We start from the raw sequence: 19,739 nt of genomic DNA, 5'->3' as shown, positions 1-19,739 counted from the left end.
GTCAATGCTAGCTCTTTCCCCTCTTACCCCCACCCCCACCTTCCACAAGCAATTATTGCCTCAGGCACTGAGGAAGGGAGGAACTGAATGGCTGGGAATAGCAGAGGTGGTTGCTTTTTTAAAAAATTATTTTTATTTTTATTTTTTATTTTATTTATTTTATTTAATTATTGTTCAAGTACAGTTTTCTGTCTTTTACTTCCATCCCAGCCCACCCCCCACAGTGCTCCCCACCTCCCTCCCATTTCCACCCCCCCCCGTTAGTTTTTGCCCACATGTCCTTTATACTTGTTCCTGTAAATCTTTCCCCTTTTCCCCTGAAATCCCCTCCCCTCTCACCTCTGGTCACTGGCAGCCTGTTCTGTATTTCAGTGTATTTGGTTATGTTTTGCATGCTTGTTTGTTTTGTTGTTTAGGTTCCTGTTAAAGGCGAGATCATACGGTATTTGTCTTTCACCGCCTGGCTTATTTCACTCAACATAATGCTTTCCAGTTCCATCCATGCTGTTACAAAGGGTAGGAGCTCCTTCTTTCTTTCTGCTGCATAGAATTCCATTGTGTAAATGTACCATAGTTTTTTGATCCATTTATTTACTGATGGGCACCTAGATTGATTGCTTCCAGCTCTTGAGTATTGTAAATTGTGCTGCTATGAACATTAGGGTGTATAGGTTCTTTTAGATTGGTGTTTCAGGGTTCTTAGGATATACTCCTAGCAGTCGAATTGCTGGGCCATGGCAGGGGAAAATAGGTGTGGTTGCTTTTTCCCTCTAGAGGTCCAGGAAGCAAGGGAGGATCTTAGATAAAGATTCTGTGTCTGAGCCTCTGAGATGGATGACTGCTCAGCACAGCCTTTCCCAAAGCAGCTGAGGCTCTTTGGCTCCAAAAAGCAAACCTTCCTGTTCTGGGGAATCTTCTCATCGCACCCGTGAGTCCCATCAGCCAGACAGGCACTGGAGTGGAGCGGGTCAGGAGAGCAAGAGCCTTGGAGATCCATGGTTGTGCCTTTTCATCTGATAACATTTTATGCTAATCGTGTGGTTCAGTTATAGGACTCGACAATTTTAGGAGGGTACCCCACTTTGGGGTTCTCTTCCTCTTGCCAGCTTTGAGACCCTGGCTGGGGCTCTGAACCTCTTAGAACACCACCCTGTGTAATCTGTGCTCACAACATCCTGTTATAACAAAAGTAGGAAGTTGTCAAGATACTTAATTTTTAAAAAAGGTAAAAACAATAGTGTCAAATTTACAGAATGTTTCCATTTTTCCTTCTCTCAAAACCATTTTCCTCCTTGATACCATCCTTTGCTGTGACTACTCTTGGCAAGAAAACCTGAGTATTTCTAGATTTCTAAAGGGCCACCCTTACAGGTGGGCCTTTTTCCGGGTAGTCCTTAAACTTGTTTAAGAGAGAGATCCCTGCCTTCTTATGAGGTCTAATGGTCTTTAAACCACTGGGATCTGGATTGAAGAGGCATCTTAACCCATTCAGACGAATGCTGGTGGACAGACAGGATGGAAAGAGCTGGCTAAACAGTTGTGCAAGCAAAAACGCAACTTTAATTCAAAGTTTCAGTGGCTACCAAATAGCACAGTTGTGCCTGTCCAAACCTGAATCCCAATCACTCCTTAAAAAGTGTCCATTTTTCCTTCTTTTTGCAACCCATCTCACTCAAATCATTAGGTATAGCTAGTTCAAACTCTTCAAGGTAGCAACTGGGAAATAACAAAGCAAACTGGTTAAAAAAGGTGAAGATAGGCCTTCCTTGTTTGCATGTGAGGGCAATTCAGCTTGAAAACCTGTTTCACAGACAAGCATTGGGGTTGATATTTAGCAAGCTCCCCGATTTCCACTCTTATTGCCAGTTTTGTACTTGACTACTTAAATTATGTATATATTCATGAGACTAGAAATCAGCTCTGACATTGGAAAATTTCAAGCACATGGAAATCCTGCCAAACCAGCATGGTATGCAATGCTCAACCTATTCCTTATAAATAACTGAGTGCCTTTTTACTTAATGCAGTGCCTTGGGGAGACATGATGGCATTAGGTAGATATCAGCTTCCTAAGTGTTTGTGCTTATGCAGAAATCATTTGAATTTCCCCCGCGGTTTGAATTTCAAGGATCCATTTATCTTTTATTTCAATTTGCCCTTTGACATTAAGGGGCTGCTAGATCTATTAAAAAACAAACAGAGCTACTGTGAAGACAAATATTGATTGCTTTAATATTTAATGGCTTACTGTTATTATAATCAATAATATTTTGTGAGCCTTGCCTATCTTCCTTGCTCCATTCATTCTGGTTCCATGGTACCTTTTAGTGATTGACTCAGAAGGCATTCAACACTGACTAAAGTGCCTCCGTTATAACTTCAGGTGCTGAAAAGACAACGAACGACTGCTAAGGCTGCCTGTGACCAAATCCAGAGACACCACTCCAGGTGGTCTACCTCTCAGGCCTTTCAATATATATTGGGTAGAATCTATGCTTGCTATGAGCCAGACTGTTATCTCAGTATCCTCAAACAGACCTGCGAGGTGGCTGCTCTTATTGTTCCTTTCACTTCACAGTTGGAGAAACTATAAAATTAAGTGACCTGCTGAGGGTCATGCGGCCATTTGTAGGGCCTGAGACAGTAGAGAGCTGATGCTTTTACCTAGCTTGCTGTACTGACAGACTTCCAGTGGTGAGAAAGCAGCACAGGTAAACTGTGGAAGATATTGACATCTATTCCCTTATCAGGTCGTCACTGGTTCCTCGGATATGCCTATATTCCAAGTAGCTATGATAAGAAATGCCCCTCTCTTAGGGTCCAGGTGGGAGTGGGGGAGAAGGAAAGGTTAAACAGGTAAAAATAGCCCTGGCTGGTGTGGCTCAGTGGATTAAGCACAGGCCTGCAAACCAAAGGGTCACGGGTTAGATTCCCAGTCAGGGCACATGTGTGAGTTGCAGTCCCGATTCTTGGTGAGGGGCATAAGAGGCAACCACACATTGATGTTTCTCTTTTTCTCTTCCTCTCTTCCCCTCAAAAACAAATAAATAAACCTTTTAAAAAATTAAAAAGGAACAAAAGAGAAGATACACATTTTTAAAGAATGGATATGAAACTATTTAAGTAAAATTTAGCACTGGCAGAGAAAAGGCAAGAACTAATAGTTCCTTTTTAAAAATATTTACTTTTATGCCCATTACTAAAATTCTATTGCATTTGCTATCAAAACACTGGCAGTATAATTTTCCTTTTCTATCAACATACGGTTAAAATTCAAAGTCAGCCTTCACTTACACAGAGAATACCTACTGTTAATATTCAGGGTTTCCATCATGTGTGCAAAGGGACCCTTTACCAAAGCATGCTCTCTCCTTAGAACCACTTTCTAGTTTTACGTGCACCTTACCCACATATACAAAAATATTGAAGGTGAGGCCAACGAGCACACATTTAGATTTCTTTCTTGCACTAACTGTGTTTCTTTGGAGCGCAGTGGTGACGAGCAATCACGCAGGTCCCTGTGTGGTGTTACTGCTGCTGCCTCCTAGAGCTCGAAATTCGGTGAGGACATAATCTTGTGACTACCCCAGAACTGCCCCCAAATCCAGGGGGGCCCACCAAACTGTCTTAGAAGTTTTGTACTCCCTGGACAGAATTGATCATTCATTTGGACGTATGTTTTGTTTTTTCTTTTCATCACAAAACAATTTAACATCTCCTGAAATAAAGAAGACAGACCCGTGAACAGGAGAAAAATAAAGATGATGAGGAAGACTGAAGGAAAAGACAAGTGATTTAGGGACTACTCCAAGGCAGCAGATGAGGTTTATTTGTCCTGTACCATTTCTGTTTTCAACTTTGGAAACACTTAAAAATAAGAAAATGCTACGCTTCAAACAAAGCAGAGTCACTTTCCTCAAAAAATTCCAAAGGACTGGCGACAGTGGTGGGGCATCCTCGGCGGCAAGAACGGCAGCCCGGTGCTCACCAACACGCCCCTCTTCCGCAGGAACACCTGCTGTCCAGTGTCCCACAGCACAGACCCCGCCCACCGTGCTCAGTGTCTTGATCGCCCGTGTAGGCACTGAAGCCATGGCCTAGGGGGACCTCCATGTCCATAAGTGTCCGGGGAAGCAGCACACTGCCTAGGAACAGAGCAGGGTGCTCCTTCCTGCTTATGGCCAGGGGCACAGGCCCTTCTGCAGAGCCACCCAAGGGGACTTGCCAGCCTGCATATGCAGATCGAGGGGCCTCTCCTCCCCAGCATCTCACTCACTTGAGTCCCCAGCAGTGTCCCTGCTGGTTTCGAGTACCATTGCAGACCCCTCCCTGCTTCCTTACAAATCACCCCTCCGGGACAAACAACCCCTGACAGAGCACCCAGGAGCTGGGGCCCCAGGATGGCCAGCAAAGCTGGAGTACATGTATGTTCTTGCACTTTCCTCCCAATTTGCTTCCTTTCAGTCGCATCTGCGTTTTGTTTCAGATGTTCCCCAACATATCATGTTTAGTGAGGTGTTTAAGACAGACTGAGAGATGCTGTTGGAGGCAATGTCTGAGAGCACAGTTTGTACACAACTTTACCGCCAAATTAAAATAAAGATGTGATCTGGTAGTCTCAGCCTGCTGCGAAGCCTGCCCTGGGTGGTGTTGTGTTGAGGCAAGACAGCAGTGGGGGGGATGCTGGCAATGAGGTGAAGAACTGTACCTCCCTCCTCCTACTTGCTTGGTCTCCTAATGCAAAGAAACCAAAAGAACAAGCCAAATGTTTGCTTTGTCTACTGCTGAAGCGCAGAAATGAAAAAGGACATAAATAACTAAAGGAAAGCAAGGTTTTGGTGCCCCTATAATAAATGTATGCCGTGGAATTCTTCACAGTGTCCATGATGACTAGTTTTATTTCCTTCCTCCCTCCCTCCCTTCCTTCCTTCCTTCTTTCTTTCTTTGTAAGAAATATAAATGGTGTGACTTTATGTGATCATCACCCCTTCCCGTTGGATATAAACTTTCCACTATGTCTGTATTATTTATTTTTCTGGAGAGTCCAGGGCTTTCCAAAGGCATAGCCTCACATAGAACCTTCAGAGGCCAAGGAATCCAGCTCCTATTTCTATACCAAGTGCCCGACTGGGTGTCCTAGGCAGTCAGGCTACTGCTTCCAGAACTTCAAAGGGAACAAAGGCCTGGAGAGCCACATGCCAATTCGAGACAAGGTTTACCTCTTGGCAACCTCCTAGACACTGAATACCACAGAGAGGATTCTTTCTCTAAGGAAAAAGACTACACTATCGCAATGTCCCGACTTTACAGATTTTGAGGACATTTGGCCATGCATATTTCTCCCTGATAAAAAGCTTTAAAAAAAAAAACAAAAACCTGGTTACCTACAGAAGTGATGGCCAGCAAAACTCTATCTTGGGCCAGAAAGGATAATCTACCCAACTAAACTCTTTGAGTATCTTAAAACGCTCACATCAAACAGCCCCCACAGGGTGTTCGGGCATTCGAAACAAAATGCAACCGGAGCAGAACACTGCCTTCCATAAGGGCTCCCTCCCAGAAGCCAGAGATCCAGGCTCTGTCTTCGGGGCCTTACAGGTCTCATTCACTGAAGAAGAGAAAAGCAATGGCAGGCAAATAAGGGGGAAATGAAGGTGGCTGTGCCTTCAAAACGGGGAGAGCATGCCTGAAAAGACAGCCAGGGCCGCACGCAAGGGGAGAGAAGAAAGGGGGGTTCTGTTCACAGGTAAGATCTGAAGGAGTTGCCACCTAAACACAGCACTTTCTAAGAGACAGCACCTTTTGCCTGGAAATTCTGTTCACCATAGGTTGGTATAAAACAGCCTCCAGAAGAGCCAATTAGCACCGAGGCTAAGCTCATAGCTGGAAGTTCTGCGGCGGCAGAAACAGCAGCTATCACAGAAAAACTGATGAGTGATACTTATATGAAAGAATAAATGTACCTTTTCTTGGGCAACTATAGTCATTGGTCTGCCAACACCAGCACGGAGACCTCCTTGGTGCTGGTGGCAGTGCCTCATTAGTGTTAAAAGCTCCAGGATTCATGGGTAATTGCCAGGTATTATTTCCATATCACCAATCCACCTGAGTGGTCACAGACCCTCTCAACTTGACTTCCAGCCAAGCCCATTAGCTAACAGCCTGTGTGATGGCTGCAGCCCCACTCCTCATTCTGTAATCCAAGCCCTGTGATACAGAGTTCTTCTCCAACCCCTCCTCGTACCAGCAGGTAATCCATACTTTTTCTTTCAGCCCTATGTTGCCTTTGTTCTCTCCTTGAAGAAACAGAAAGGTTAGCAGAGACCTGCCCATCTGCTCATCTCAAGATAGCACCCTCAAGAATGAGAACCCTACCAAATTCATGTAAGGCTTTATTCCATTCACTGAACTTTAACATGATATCAGTGGGTGTATTTTTCTCTTTGAGAAGATTCATGAACTTCTACAGAGCAAAGGCTGTTAAGGCTTCCTCCAGCTCCTAAATGACAGAATTCATTTGGTCTCTGGTCACGCAACATACATTTTGGTTCAGAACAGGACAACTGTGATATCATCCTAACTGGTCTTCTTACTTTTAACCTTATACTGCCACACTTCACCATTCTATTTCGGCCAGATTAATTTTTGTAATCTATAGCTCTGAATATATCATTCCACTGGCCAAAATTTTCAAAAGGTAACTAATTAGAAAAGAAAATGATTTTGCCTAACAACCAAAAAGTCAAGAGAGTTAAAAGTAATCAAGATTCTGTTCCGTAAGTATGTAATTAGCTTTACAAAATTTTGGTTTGGGTCTGAGACAAATTCATATCTGGTAAACATGATTTTTCTGACTGTGTTATTACTTATAGCATTCTTCTTATGTAAATGTGTTCCCTGCAAAGAAATATGACATATTCATTAAAGTCCAGGTGAAATAATTTCATAAGATCATCATCTCCTGAACTTTGGGCTGCCAATTTCATGTAATTGATGCAGCTGTATTGATTGGGAATCTATTATATGTGAACGAGGACACTGTGTTTTTGGCCTCTTAAGAGTATTGGTGAACTCATATGCATTTAATCTTCTCTCTCCAGATGGATTAAATGCTTCCTAGTTAGAGTGATATTACATGAACACTACACCATGCAGAGCACCTAAAATGGATGTGGAGTGTAATATTGTTTCAGTGTTTTAGAAAGTGCACTGCGATTACAATTGCCAGAATGAACCCATTTTACAGCAAAGGAAGCCAACACTAAGTACTGCTCACTGTAAGTGGCTGAGTTGGGGCCACAGCCCAGAGGTCCCACCTCTTCCAGGGGCACCCACTCTGCCACAGCGATCATGGAAGGTACTATTTAAAGTGCTGGGACATGAAGGGTTACATTTGGGGCATCTCCTCCAGCACAACTGCAAAGATTCACAAAGTGCACTTAGCCAGGTAAATCTGGCCTTCACTGTGCCTCTAGCACAGTGGGCAAATTAACCAACTGTCAAATAAAATACAACCCAGAAGACTAAATGACTAATATTCTGTGTCTTGAGTTTCTCAGCCTCGCCTGTAGAAACTGCCCCATTCTGGACCAGATGTACTGTGGCTTGACTCCAGGAATGGAATTATATATTCTGCTGAAAGGGTAGCCAGGCTGCTCGTAGGGAAAAAAAAAAACTAATTGTAAATCTTGTCTATTTTTGTACTTAATGTGCATTTTATTTGGCAGTAAGGGCAGCATGAATAAAACTCCAATCCTAAGGATTTTAATTTGCTTCCTTCAACTGCTTGTGGCAGTAGAGACCTTGGAAAGTTGCCTTCACCTTTGTACTCCCTTCAGGGAGAACCCCATGCATGTCTACCATGTCTAGAGGAAACACTAGAATATCCTCCTCACTTGGGTAAGTCCCGTATGTCTTCGAATATGTATAATTTCCAACACATGAGTCCACTAAGGAGAATTGTAAGAATGATTTTACTGAATCATGTATTTCACAAACAGCATGCCAATATCTCATTTTTTCCCTTTTTGGCTTTCATGGCTAGAGTCTATCTCACATTTGCATATATGTGTATGCATGCATGCATGTGTGTGTATGTGTGTGTGTATATCTATCTATCTATATATATAGTTACTTTAATTTTAATTAAATTACATTTTCTATTGGTAGTTTTATATTCTACCTGGGAATGTAAGTTCCTTAAAAGCATGAGTTATATGTAATTTATAATGTATCTGTAGCATAGAATACATGATATAATCTATAGTATGTATCCCACAGCATATATATACACACATATCACACATAAGCAGAGACACTGAATATCAAAAGCTCATTCAATGCTTTCTTTAATAGATAGGACTCCTGCCCTGGCTGGTGTGGCTCAGTGGATTGAGTGCTGCCTGTGAACTGAAAGGTCATCAGTTTGATATCCAATCAAGGTACTTGCCTGGGTTGTGGGGCAGGTCCCTAGTTGGGGGCAAGTGAGAGGCAACCAATCAATATTTCTCTCACACATTGATTCTTCTCTCCCCCTCTTTCTCCTTACCTTCTCCTCTCTCTAAACATAAATAAATAAAACAATTTTTAAAAAGAGTAGGGCTCCCTTTCAATCCAACCAGTGAGAGAAGAAAAGTCCTGACATAACCTGGTTCTAACTAATGTTATCAGTGTACATTATCATTGTGCCTCTGGCCATTTCTTTCACTGTTTTAGAAAACTCCTAGTTGGTATTTTTAACTTTTGAGGGGTCATCCTTCCTTTTAATAGTCTTAGAAAAGTTACTCTCGTTCTTTATCTAGAAAAATGATCACCTCTCCATCTACAAAAAAACACTGTCTTGAATCTCATGGGGATGGGAGCTCCTATTGCCCCAAAACATCTATGTTAAAAAACACTTCCCTTGTGGGATTATACCCTAAAAACCCTGACACCTCAGGGTTTTTCAAAAGAACCTATGCACCCCAATGTTCATACAGCACAATTTATAATAGCCAAGTGTTGGAAGCAACCTAGTGCCCATTAGTAAATGAATAGATCAAAAACTATGGTACATTTACACATTGGAATACTACACAGCAGAAAGAAAGAAGAAACTTCTACCCTTTGTGACAGCATAGATGGAACTGGAGAGCATTATGCTAAGTGAAATAAGCCAGGCAGTGAAAGACAAATACCATATGATCTCACTGATAAGTGGAACCTAATCAATAAAACAAATAAGCAAGCAAAATATGACCATTGAAATAAACAAACTCACAGTAACCAGAGGGGAGGTGGGAGGGAATAATAGCGGGTAAATGGGGAAGGGTTTTCAGGAACATCTATAAAGAACACATGGACAAAACCAAAGTGTGGGGGGGGGGTGGTGGTAAAGGGTGGGAAGTGTGGATGGCTGGGTGGGGGAAGTTGTAGGAGAAAATAGAGACAACTGTACTTGAACAACAATAAAAAATGTCAAAAATAAAGAAATAAATTGTAATAATGAAACCAAAACAAACAAACAAACAAACAAAACCCTACTTCTCCACAGGGAATTCCTCAGTCTCTAGCTTTTCCTTTGGGTGCTGTGTCAGATGTTAACATGGCTCAAGGCAGCAACATGAGGTCCTCCTTGCTGCCTCTCACCCCTCTGGCACCCAGTTCAGGCTACAGCACAGGACAAAGCTGATTACGAAGAAGAAACGCAGAGATGATTGACAGCAGATCCCCTGGGAGAATGGGGCACCATTGTCTCAAATAAGGTACTCATGCTCACCTTTTGGTCTTGGCTGTATGCCAGAATCCAGTCCTCCTGCTTGGGGTGGAAAAGCAGGCTCTGGATATAGAAATTCAACCGGTACTTCTGATAGGTCGCTCCTTCATCTGAGCTGATCAATAGACTGCTCTCAATCTCAGGGTCCGTGAGTAACATAATCTGCAGCAAAAAAGTGTTGGGGAAAAACAACAATGGAAGTGACATTTACATATTTCCAAATCTTAAAAATGAGCTACAATTTTGACATGGGAGGAAAAGGGTGCACTCAAGGAGCTCCTGGCCAAGCAGGGAACCTTGAGTCTGTCAGGGTTGTTCTCCCACGTTGAGCCAGGGCCATAAACGGACTTTTGCTAAGGAATGAAGGTGGCAGGACAAGTTGGAAGGAAGGGAGAAGAAACAGAAGACTGAATTTTCTTTTCTTCTAGAGTACTCCCGGTTTTTCTTTTTTTCTCTAAGTTTATGTACTTCATCTGAAATATTTCCCACTGTTCTTCTGGCCTCAACCTTCCTTCTCACTGTGCCTTGTTGACTTTACATTTGCAGGGGCTGAGGAGAGGGGGATTAAAGAGCAAGACTTGTCACGTCTGTTGTGGGTAAGGTGGAAAGAAATGGAAAGGGGATGGATTTCTTGGGATTTTCTCGCTGACCATAGCCCTCTTGCGGATGTCACCAATCTCCCGTGCCATTCTACCTTGAGCTTGATTTTCTGAGTCTAGTGTCAAAGGCTGGGCTTTCTTAAGCCTTCTCTGCAAACTGTACAAAGGCCACTTTATCCCCTTCTAATGCATTGTATAATTTACTTACTTATTTTGTCTACATACCCTTTACTAGAACATAAATTCTATGAGAATAGAGATAGTTGATATTTCTTTACTTTTCTCCCCCACAGGTATATTTCCAGAAGCTAGAGTAAGGCCCAGCATCAAATATACACTCAGTAAATACCTGTCAAATGAATGAATGAATAGAAAGAGTTTTCATAGTCATGCGGACCTAGAAAGATGCCTAGAACAGGGACAGCAAGTATGAATGGCAGTTTCATGGAAAGAGCAGCAGGGCTCCTCCCCCTCCTTTTGCGTGTCCACCAGAGAATACGCTCTACGTGTGTAAAATTTCACAGCTGCGGATGCTGTGTGCTCCCTCACTGGGCTGGTTCATCATGGTCAGAGCAAAAATGAACAAGCCACAATAGGAACACAGTGGAGAAGCTGCCCTGAACACTGATTTTTATTCTCTCATTTTATGCCTCCAGGAATGTGTGATAAAGTACCTCATTCCTGACTCTCTGCAGGTCTCCTTTCACTCAAAGTGCGCACCTAATGCCTCCAGACAGGTGGCTTTAATGCTACCCACTGACTTCTTCCCCATCAACTTATTAATTGGCACTTTCTGAGTTTGGTTCGGAGAAGCATGAAAGATGTGCTTAATGTGTGGCTTTATGGGGAGAAATAAGTGCAGCCTGGGGTTTTTAAAGATTACCAGCCGAGGATGCAGCAGTTCTAGGGAAAGGAGGGTGAGAGGGAGAAAGGAAAAATTAAACAGAGCCAGGCCATGGAAGAGTCAAGTGCCAGGCAAACCTACAGAGATTTTGCAAGCGTTTGGAGGCAATCATGTTAAAAACTTGGGACAGTTAGTGTCATCTTCAAAAGCAGTGCCCCGTCACGGCAAATGGCACAGGAGGATGGCACGCAAGACCCATTCAGCCTGAACAGTGTTTGTGTTATTGGGGGTGAATTTAAGGCTCCTTGCTGTTCTTTCGACTCTCTGTGGAGAGGTGAGAAGGGATGTGGTACAGGGAGGAGAGTGCTTTGGCTGCCTGCTGCCCTCGGGACAAGAGGGAAAGCACACATGAAATGGGGGGACTAACTGCTTTCTCACTCCATGTTCCGGTGGAGCCACTGTCCCCAGACACACATTCTGACACAGTCATAGTTTTCTTGCCTTTCATTCACCAAGCAGACAGTCCCCTCGTTGGATGGCTGACATGCAGCCATCCAGTAATCTGCTAAATACAGGCTCAGGGCTTCATGAAAATCTCTTCTATGTATTAGACAAGGATGTTCAGATGGCTCCTGAAATCACAAGAATATTTCCAGGCGATTTCATATATACTGGCACCTAAAAGCTATCATTTCCCAAACTGCAAATAAGTCATCAAATGATCTTATTGCTTTGTGTCTTCAACCACAATTAACAATACTATACAACAACCTGTTCGAATTGCTGCCAAAAGTAATTTCCATAATAATACGAAGAGGCCCAATTTTAGGGCATCTGCTGTCTCAGGCAAGGTGATGTCCCGCCTCTCATACTCCAGCTCCCTGTTAACCAGAATAAGCTTTCCTCTCTGTCTTGGGGTGCAGGCTTCACCACCTGCCTCTTTGGGAAGACCATTTCAGGAAACCACAAACACTACACCGACAGAGTACCCTCAAGTCACACAGATTTTTATTTGTCATTTATTTGAAATATTTTTGCCACTTGTTTATGCTCTAAGTCATGATACTCTATAAGATAATTCTGCATCCAGGTAACGTTGAATAAGGGTGGGGGGTACATCAATGCAAATATTTTTCAGACATATGGCTGCTTAAGACTGAAAAAATCGAAACTCCTGGCTTCTGTGGCTATTTTTTTCTAGGTAGTAAAATTATGTTGACTAAAACCTCATCTCTTCTATATGGTCCTCACCTGAAACCCTCTATTTCGGGGTTTGGCATTTTAGAAATGGTAGAGGATACTAGGAAATCCCTCCGGTTAGATTTATAAGTCTGTCTTCATTACACAAACCTTCCAGTGGCTCCTCTTTCAAAGTTCTGCTCAGATTCACTCAAAACAAACAGGTCAATATGGATCCGTTTTTGTTTAGCCAATTTTTATTGCACAATTTTGTAAGATCAGCAGTAGAACTGAAAATAAAAGAAAATTAAACTGCTCATGACCTTAGCTCTTTAACACATAAACCAATGTCTATGCTTCCTTCTACTCTATCCACATCTATATACCTTATCATAAATTGAGCTTTTTACTCTGATTTTTTAATAAGTTTGCTTATATTTCAATTCCAAATGAATGATAAACACACAAATGCATGCACAGATTAATACACACCACTGCATACAATGTATCATTTAATCACAACCTTCAACATAATTATGTTACAACTGGTACACTGGTTGAACCATGGAAAGTATTTAATAAATTATTGTTAACTGAGTAAGTCTTCAAATTAAAATTCTGTAGTCATTTTATTCCTTTGGTTTGTAGGCTTGTGCTCAATCCACTGAGCCACACCAGCCAGGGCTGTAGTCATTTTATTTCAAGTGGATTGAGGTTTATTCTGTTCTTTGGTAGGTTACTAAAAATAAATAAGTTAATATGTAAATAAATTATTTAAGCAAAATATAAATAGAAAAAGTTTAGTCTATTTGAAAGAGACAATGTAAATAATACATGTAATCCAATCTACAGACATAAATGATGTCATTTATAAATAAATATGGTCCATCTTCTCAAGAAGGTAGTCTACTGGGAAATATCAAAATGGCAACCTCAAGTCTGGGAACGCTCCTGAAAATGAATAGACTTCACTCCTTAAACGCATCCAATGATCTCTGTCTTTGCTGGTGTGTCCTGGCTCTCCACTGCCTTCTGGCTCTTCATGTGACTTCGAGTAAATGGTGTTTTGTTGTGTTTAATCCTTTGCTTTCTGGAATATGATCTGCATAACAGAATTTTAGGAGGATTTTGCAAAAGGCATGACTCCAAACTCAGCACAAATCCTGAAGTGAGCTCTCTAAAAAGAGGGGTATTTTTTTTTTTTTTTATCTAGCATAGAGCTTGGTCTATGGTAGAGGTCCATATACTTTGTAAATGGACACACAAATGAATAGTGAATAGAGTGAATAGGTGAACCGTCTTCATCCCTGGGATACTGGGAGTCCGAGTCCTCTTAAATAAATCCCCACTGTTCCAGTGGGAGACAAGGAGGGTAGAAACAAGGGAGAGGGTCTGTCTTCGACAGAAAAGTAATTATTCTCTGTTCAGGTCAGCCCATGAGTGATCAGGACCAGTTCACCTATGCCTTGCAGGGTGTGCAGAGACACTGCTTTGACGGCACCTGCAGGTGAATTGTTATCTATAGAAAGTCAATAATGGCGACACAGGCTCCCTGCCACCCAACTCTAAGCAACCATTCGTTATCCACTGGGAGAGAAGGAAGAAACTTTATTTGCTTTTCCTAAAGGTACAAATGAACATGTAATGCAATTTATAGATTTCAAATATGTCACTTCTCACTTTTTTTGGCATTAGTCCTTCTGACAGCTTAGTGTCCTCAAAAATTAAACACATCTTCACTCTGACTTGATTCCGATTCAACATATGGGTACATGATGTAATTCTACAAAAGGTTGGCTGAGGGACTTCTGATCCCTTTAAGCTGGCCACCAGGGACCACTAGGGACTTTTCTTCCCAGAGAAAAGTCACTAACATTTAGTTTTCCAGATTCTTTTGTTAGGTGTGTTGTTCTTAGAACTCCATCCTTAACTGGGGGAAGTTAATAAGGGGAAGCTTTACTACCTATAGGCATATACTTTTTCCCACCATTTATTTAGTACCTAAATAAAGACTATTTATTCAGTGTTTTGTTCATTGTTTGCTTTGCCCATTTGTCTGCTCCTTGTAATCTGTGGACTGGAATCAAGGGGAGGTAATGTTCCGGGGATATCTCTCTTGATTTGCTGAAGGCTTAACTCAAATCCAGATGACAATATCTCAGGTGCATAATAAATACTTCTCATAATGATCATGGAAATAACAAAGACAAATTGCAATAGCAGTAATTGGGCACTCCAGTTATCTACCCACTTTATCCAAACACACATCTATCTAGAGACAGCATAAAAGGCTATTTTAGGCCTCTGGCTTCAGTATTAAAAACGAATGAAGCAAAATGTAATCAGAGCAATTGGGTAACGTGCTGAGCACTGTGGGTAAAAAGGTACCTATTCCCAATGTGAGCTGAACGCCTGTCCTTCCCAGCTGAGCTGAGGGTAAGAGCAATAGGTGCTCATCTGTTGGCAACTGTTTAGAGGACAGCGTTAGGGGAAGTTACACAGGATCCCAGGATCACCCATGGAAAGGCAATCACTGAAGTACAAACAATAGTGAGAAAAGGAGAGGAAAATGAGTAAATAGAAGAAAGTTCAAATTAAGTACACACTGATAAAAAATTTGTAAGAAGATGGACCCTTGTGCTAAAGGCTACTCCCAACCCCTCAAACTCAGTGAAGCTCCACTCCATGCAGCGTGCGCACACTCCATGGTCATTAACACAAAATAGGGGCATTTGATACTGACAGATCATGAAAATATTTGGGCAATAGAGCATCTACTTTTGACCCAAATATTGATTCAATGAAACTGCTAGGAAAACCTTGCATTGCGTTCTAAAGAGTTTATTCTGTGTGTTTACTTAAATTTTTTTAAATGATGGCCAAAAGACTTTGTTTTTTAATGTTTTTTAACTTTTTAAAATTGTTCTTCAAGTACAGTCGTCTCCATTTCCCCCCACCCCAGCAATCCCCACTTACCACCCTTGATCTTACCCACTTTTGGTTTTGTCCAGGTGTGCTTTATAGATGTTTCTGAAAAGACTTTTTTTTTCAGGGAAAAATGAAAGTTGTCAGTAGGTGTATAATACTATTTCAGTTCTCCACATGCCTCTTACTAGCCTTGTCAGGAGACCCTAATTATTATTATGTGACATTTATGGTAAATCACTCAGTACTCCTTTAGCCCAACTGTATAGAGTGCACAGGAGAAGAGTAAGGTTCATCATGAATGACAACATATGGGTTACACTCCTGGGAAGACAAAAAAGAGAAAGTTTTTGGAAGATTCCTTCTAATTTTTATTGGAATTACTGAACACAACCCTTTTCTGAGTCAACTTAGAGAATTTTAAACTAAAAACACGACTTCACTGTGAGACTCTGCTTCCGCAAGGGAACATGCCCACATGTGCGTGGGGGTCGATCTTCAGAACTGCCCCTGTAGCTCATGAACCACCGACTTATGTTCCAGCAGAGCCATGACCAAATTCTAAACCTGACCCAGTCTCTGTCACCATGGACGTGTGCACTTCCTCAGAAAAGAGGGGTGTGTTTAGTGAAGGTTTCTCACCATTAGGAGGAGGAGGAGGAGGAAAAACCCTAAATACATACTACAGTCACAGGAAATATCACAGGGTTTGACTTTGAAGATGGGTTTGAGTGTCAACCCTGCCATGCACCTATTATGCCACTTTGAAGAGCTCATAGTTCACGTAATCTTTTCATGAGCCGTAGTTTTCTCACTGAGAGGTAGTGGTACTATAAAGTACATTTATTGAGCATCTGCTAATGTGTCATTTCATTAAATTGTTAAAAATTCTTCAAAAAGATATTGGGTCCATCAGACAGTTGAGGAAACGAGGCTTAGAGTAAGGTCATTTGCTCAAGGTCGTGCTTCTGATCAGTGATACAGCTATCTGTGCTACCTACGTCTGTGTGAAGGTCAGATCACCGTGTGAGAGTAATGATGCATTTTGCACAATTATTATGACTTCCCAAAGGATGGCGGATTTAGCACACATGTTCTGCTAGAATGTGATAGTTGAATTCTGAGAAGGAGAGAGAGACAGAGAGGGAGAGAGAGCTTGTATTATCAATAGCTCATTAAAGTCTTGACTAAGGTGGTAAAGAGGAGGGCAGTAAGAGGCTAGAAGCTAGATAATGGAGACTCTCAATAACAAGATAAATGATAAGGTATTGTTGAAGAAATAAATATTTTGGCTTTAAATACTAATCTACAGAATCCAAATACGTTGTCCTGTTTCTCAATTGTTCACAATGGCCCTGGCCTCCTCTTCCTCATCTGTCTCACATCATTCCTCTGGAAGACTGATTTTTGTGCTTTACCATAAAGATGGATAAGGACTGGGCATAGAGCTCTGATCTAATGACAGTATAGGGAAAGAAACAAACACTTCCTCATAAGCTAGTTCTCAAGGAACTTTATGTTAAAACCAATCAGCTGTGGCTGGTGTAGCTCAGGGGATTGAGTGCCGGACTGAGAACCAAAGGGCCAATGGTTTGATTTCCAGTCGGGCGCCTGCCTGGGTTTCAGGCCAGGTTCCCAGATGGGGTGTGTACAAGGCAACTACACAGTGATGTTTCTCTCTCTTTCTTTCTCCCTCCCTTCCTCTCTCTAAAAATAAATAAATAAAATCTTTTAAAAAATCAGACTCAATACAACGTATCTCTTGCCTAATAAACTGATCCTATGTATGATTGGCATCTAAAATATGAACTCATTTTGCCAGAGTAGTTAACATCATACTAAGGGGATAATAGAAAATATGGAATATTTATTAATGCTTAGCATTGTGTCATCTGGTTTTTGAAAATGGCATTTTAGAGGAAAAGAATGATGTATAAACATGAGAGATATTTTTATTATTGCAGTTACTATGGAGACCAACGAAATACCTAAAGACTATTTGAGCTGTCTCAAAAATCTCTGCATTATTCCATAGCCTCCGCTCAAACTCAATCAGAGCACACTTCCATAGTCATTAAAAGTCCCAAAGTAAATTCTCTCTTAAATTCCCAAAGATCTACAAATGCCAAAAGGTTACATCATTTTTAAATGTTAGATGCTATCAGAAGGAGCTGAGATACTGCGAGAAACAGACATTCATCTTCTTTGCTCACGGGAAACTTTACAAGAAATGATGTTCATTTAATGATAAGAAACCTCTTTATTCTACTAGAAATGATAAAGGAGAGGGTGTGGGGAGATAGAGGAGCAAAAAGAGAAGCCATCAGTTAATTTTAACATTGATTTAGTTGAGGGACACAGCATTTTTGGTACAATCTCTATGTTGTGCATTTGATTGGAGAGTTTGAATAAATAAATGTCATGTTGAAAGTCAGGAAAATGAATAGAAGAGCAAATTCACAGGAATGAATTCACTCTAAAAACCAGTAAACAGAACATACTCACATTCTTCATTCCTGGCTGTACTTGTAGCATCATCCTGATAATTATGTTTTAGTTTTACTTATGTTAATGCTTCACGGTGAACAGGTAAATATAGCAGGATATGTAGGGGAAGATTAATGAAGCCTCAGCCACATGAGACCTTGCTAATGTATTTCTCCATTAAAGTTTTCCTAAGATGATGATGGAGACCACCAGGGGGTTCTCTCAAACAGGATCTGCAGGTTAGTGAAGTGAGAATTGCCCCTGCCCCTCACTGCGGAGCTCCCGGGAAGACGGGGCTGGGGTGAATCCGCCAGGAAGAAGTGCCCCTGCTAGCAAGATCTGTTTCATGCAAGAATTTCCTTCATGCCTCAAGTATTTAATGACAGGCATCCATCATCTCAAGTTTTCTTTGAGAGGCAGAAAAGGGTGAAGGTGCTTAATAGACGTGCCCCCGAGGATTAGCTGCTGCCTTTCCTCTCTGTTTTCTTCTTTTCCTTTGGTCAGAGCAGGCACTATTGTAGTGCAGTGATTTTAAGGTGACTTTTCCCCCAAGATTTCATTTTCTAGGCAGTTCTATATCTTGGCTAATTCCACCTCAAAATGGGCATCTCAGAAGCAGCCGAATCGGTGCACTGTATGAAACAGGAAAGGACCCCTGTTCGCTTCTGTACTGCTATGTTAAACTACCCTGGAACAGTGGCTTAAGGCAAGCATTTGTTTTGCTCATGGTTCTGTGCGTCAGGGACTGGGGAAGAGCTCAGCTGGCTAGGCAGTTTCAAATCCACATGACATCACTGTGGTGGCGGGAGCTGCAGGTTCCACCTCGAAGATGACTTCTTCATTCAAGTAGTTGGGCCTTGGCGTCTCTCTCTACATGGAATCCCGTTCTGCAGGCCCTCTCCACATGGCTCGAACTTCACATAGCATCGCGGTTTCATGGTGGTTGGATTCCTTGATTGGCGGCTGGTTTGCTCCAGTGTGAGTGCCCCAAGAGAAGGATTTCCAGGGACTCAAGTAGAAGCTCCCAGGCTTTGGTGACATGTCTTCAGAAGCCTCAGGACATCCATTTGGCAGCATTCTCTGGATGAAATAAGTCACCCACTCTGGGCTAGACTGACAGGGAGGAGAAAAATAGACTCCATCTCTAAAGGACATACACACACACACAGATGGCAACATGGATGGTGGCTGCCCATTCTACGGAGCTAATGACCACAACAATTTTCTGTACATTTGTCAGTTATAATTAAAAGAAGGAGGATATGAGTTTAAAAGGTATTATTTTATATTAAGTATGAATAACAACCTATCTGAAATACAGATACCTTGAGGTTATCAGATTTTTAATTGGGTCACGGCCATGAAATACTTGTTACCTTAAACTTTTGAAAGCTATAAATTCCTATTCTGATAGCAATTCAAGGCGAGTTGAATATTTATCAAAAACCAAATTGATTTTATTTTTAGTCAGTCTCAGAGACATCCAAAGGCCCAAAGTCAAGAAAGTCCTGTCTATAGATTTTCGGGATGCATAAATTACCCAGGTTAAATTACAGAAGGGCAGATCTGTTAAATGTCTATTGAAATATACAAAACCAACTCTTCAAACACAGAGCCCATTGTTTAATTTAGGATGTGACATCATCAAAAATGGGTTAAGAGCAAAATAGTCCTTGTCCCTTTATGTTCATAACAAAAGCACTGATATCAATGACAACATAACCTAGTGATTCAAAACAGAATACTTATTGTTCTCAAGGATTTTGAAATGAATCAACTGATGTGCAGGCAGCCTTGGCCCAACAAAAACAACGAAAGGTCATTCGGGTCTGAGGGTGAATGGATGACCGTTACACGTGCCCCAGAAACATGTGACAAGTTTGACTGATATGCGAAGGACTGTAAAAAGCCATCCAACATTTTTATTTTACATTTTTATTTTACATGTATC

The 19,739-nt window shown here is 41.6% G+C and overlaps 1 protein-coding gene across 5 annotated transcripts in view; it reads right to left on the bottom strand.

Annotated features, from left to right (window-relative positions):
* The window catches only part of SORCS1 (sortilin related VPS10 domain containing receptor 1), a 492,654-nt gene that overhangs the window by 167,697 nt on the left and 305,218 nt on the right, over positions 1-19,739 (bottom strand). For all 5 annotated transcript variants that reach the window (XM_037063978.1, XM_037063980.1, XM_037063979.1 and 2 more), the window contains exon 4: positions 9,758-9,916. In XM_037063978.1, coding sequence (XP_036919873.1) covers positions 9,758-9,916 — 159 coding nt within the window. The remainder of the gene's footprint in view (positions 1-9,757; positions 9,917-19,739) is intronic.

This window comes from Sturnira hondurensis, unplaced genomic scaffold (genome assembly GCF_014824575.4).
Source record: "Sturnira hondurensis isolate 20B ecotype Veracruz unplaced genomic scaffold, ASM1482457v3 Scaffold0014854, whole genome shotgun sequence".
NCBI lineage: Eukaryota > Metazoa > Chordata > Mammalia > Chiroptera > Phyllostomidae > Sturnira > Sturnira hondurensis.
The sequence above is the reverse complement of the archived record's forward strand: the minus strand, read 5'-3'. Positions and strand labels throughout refer to the sequence as shown.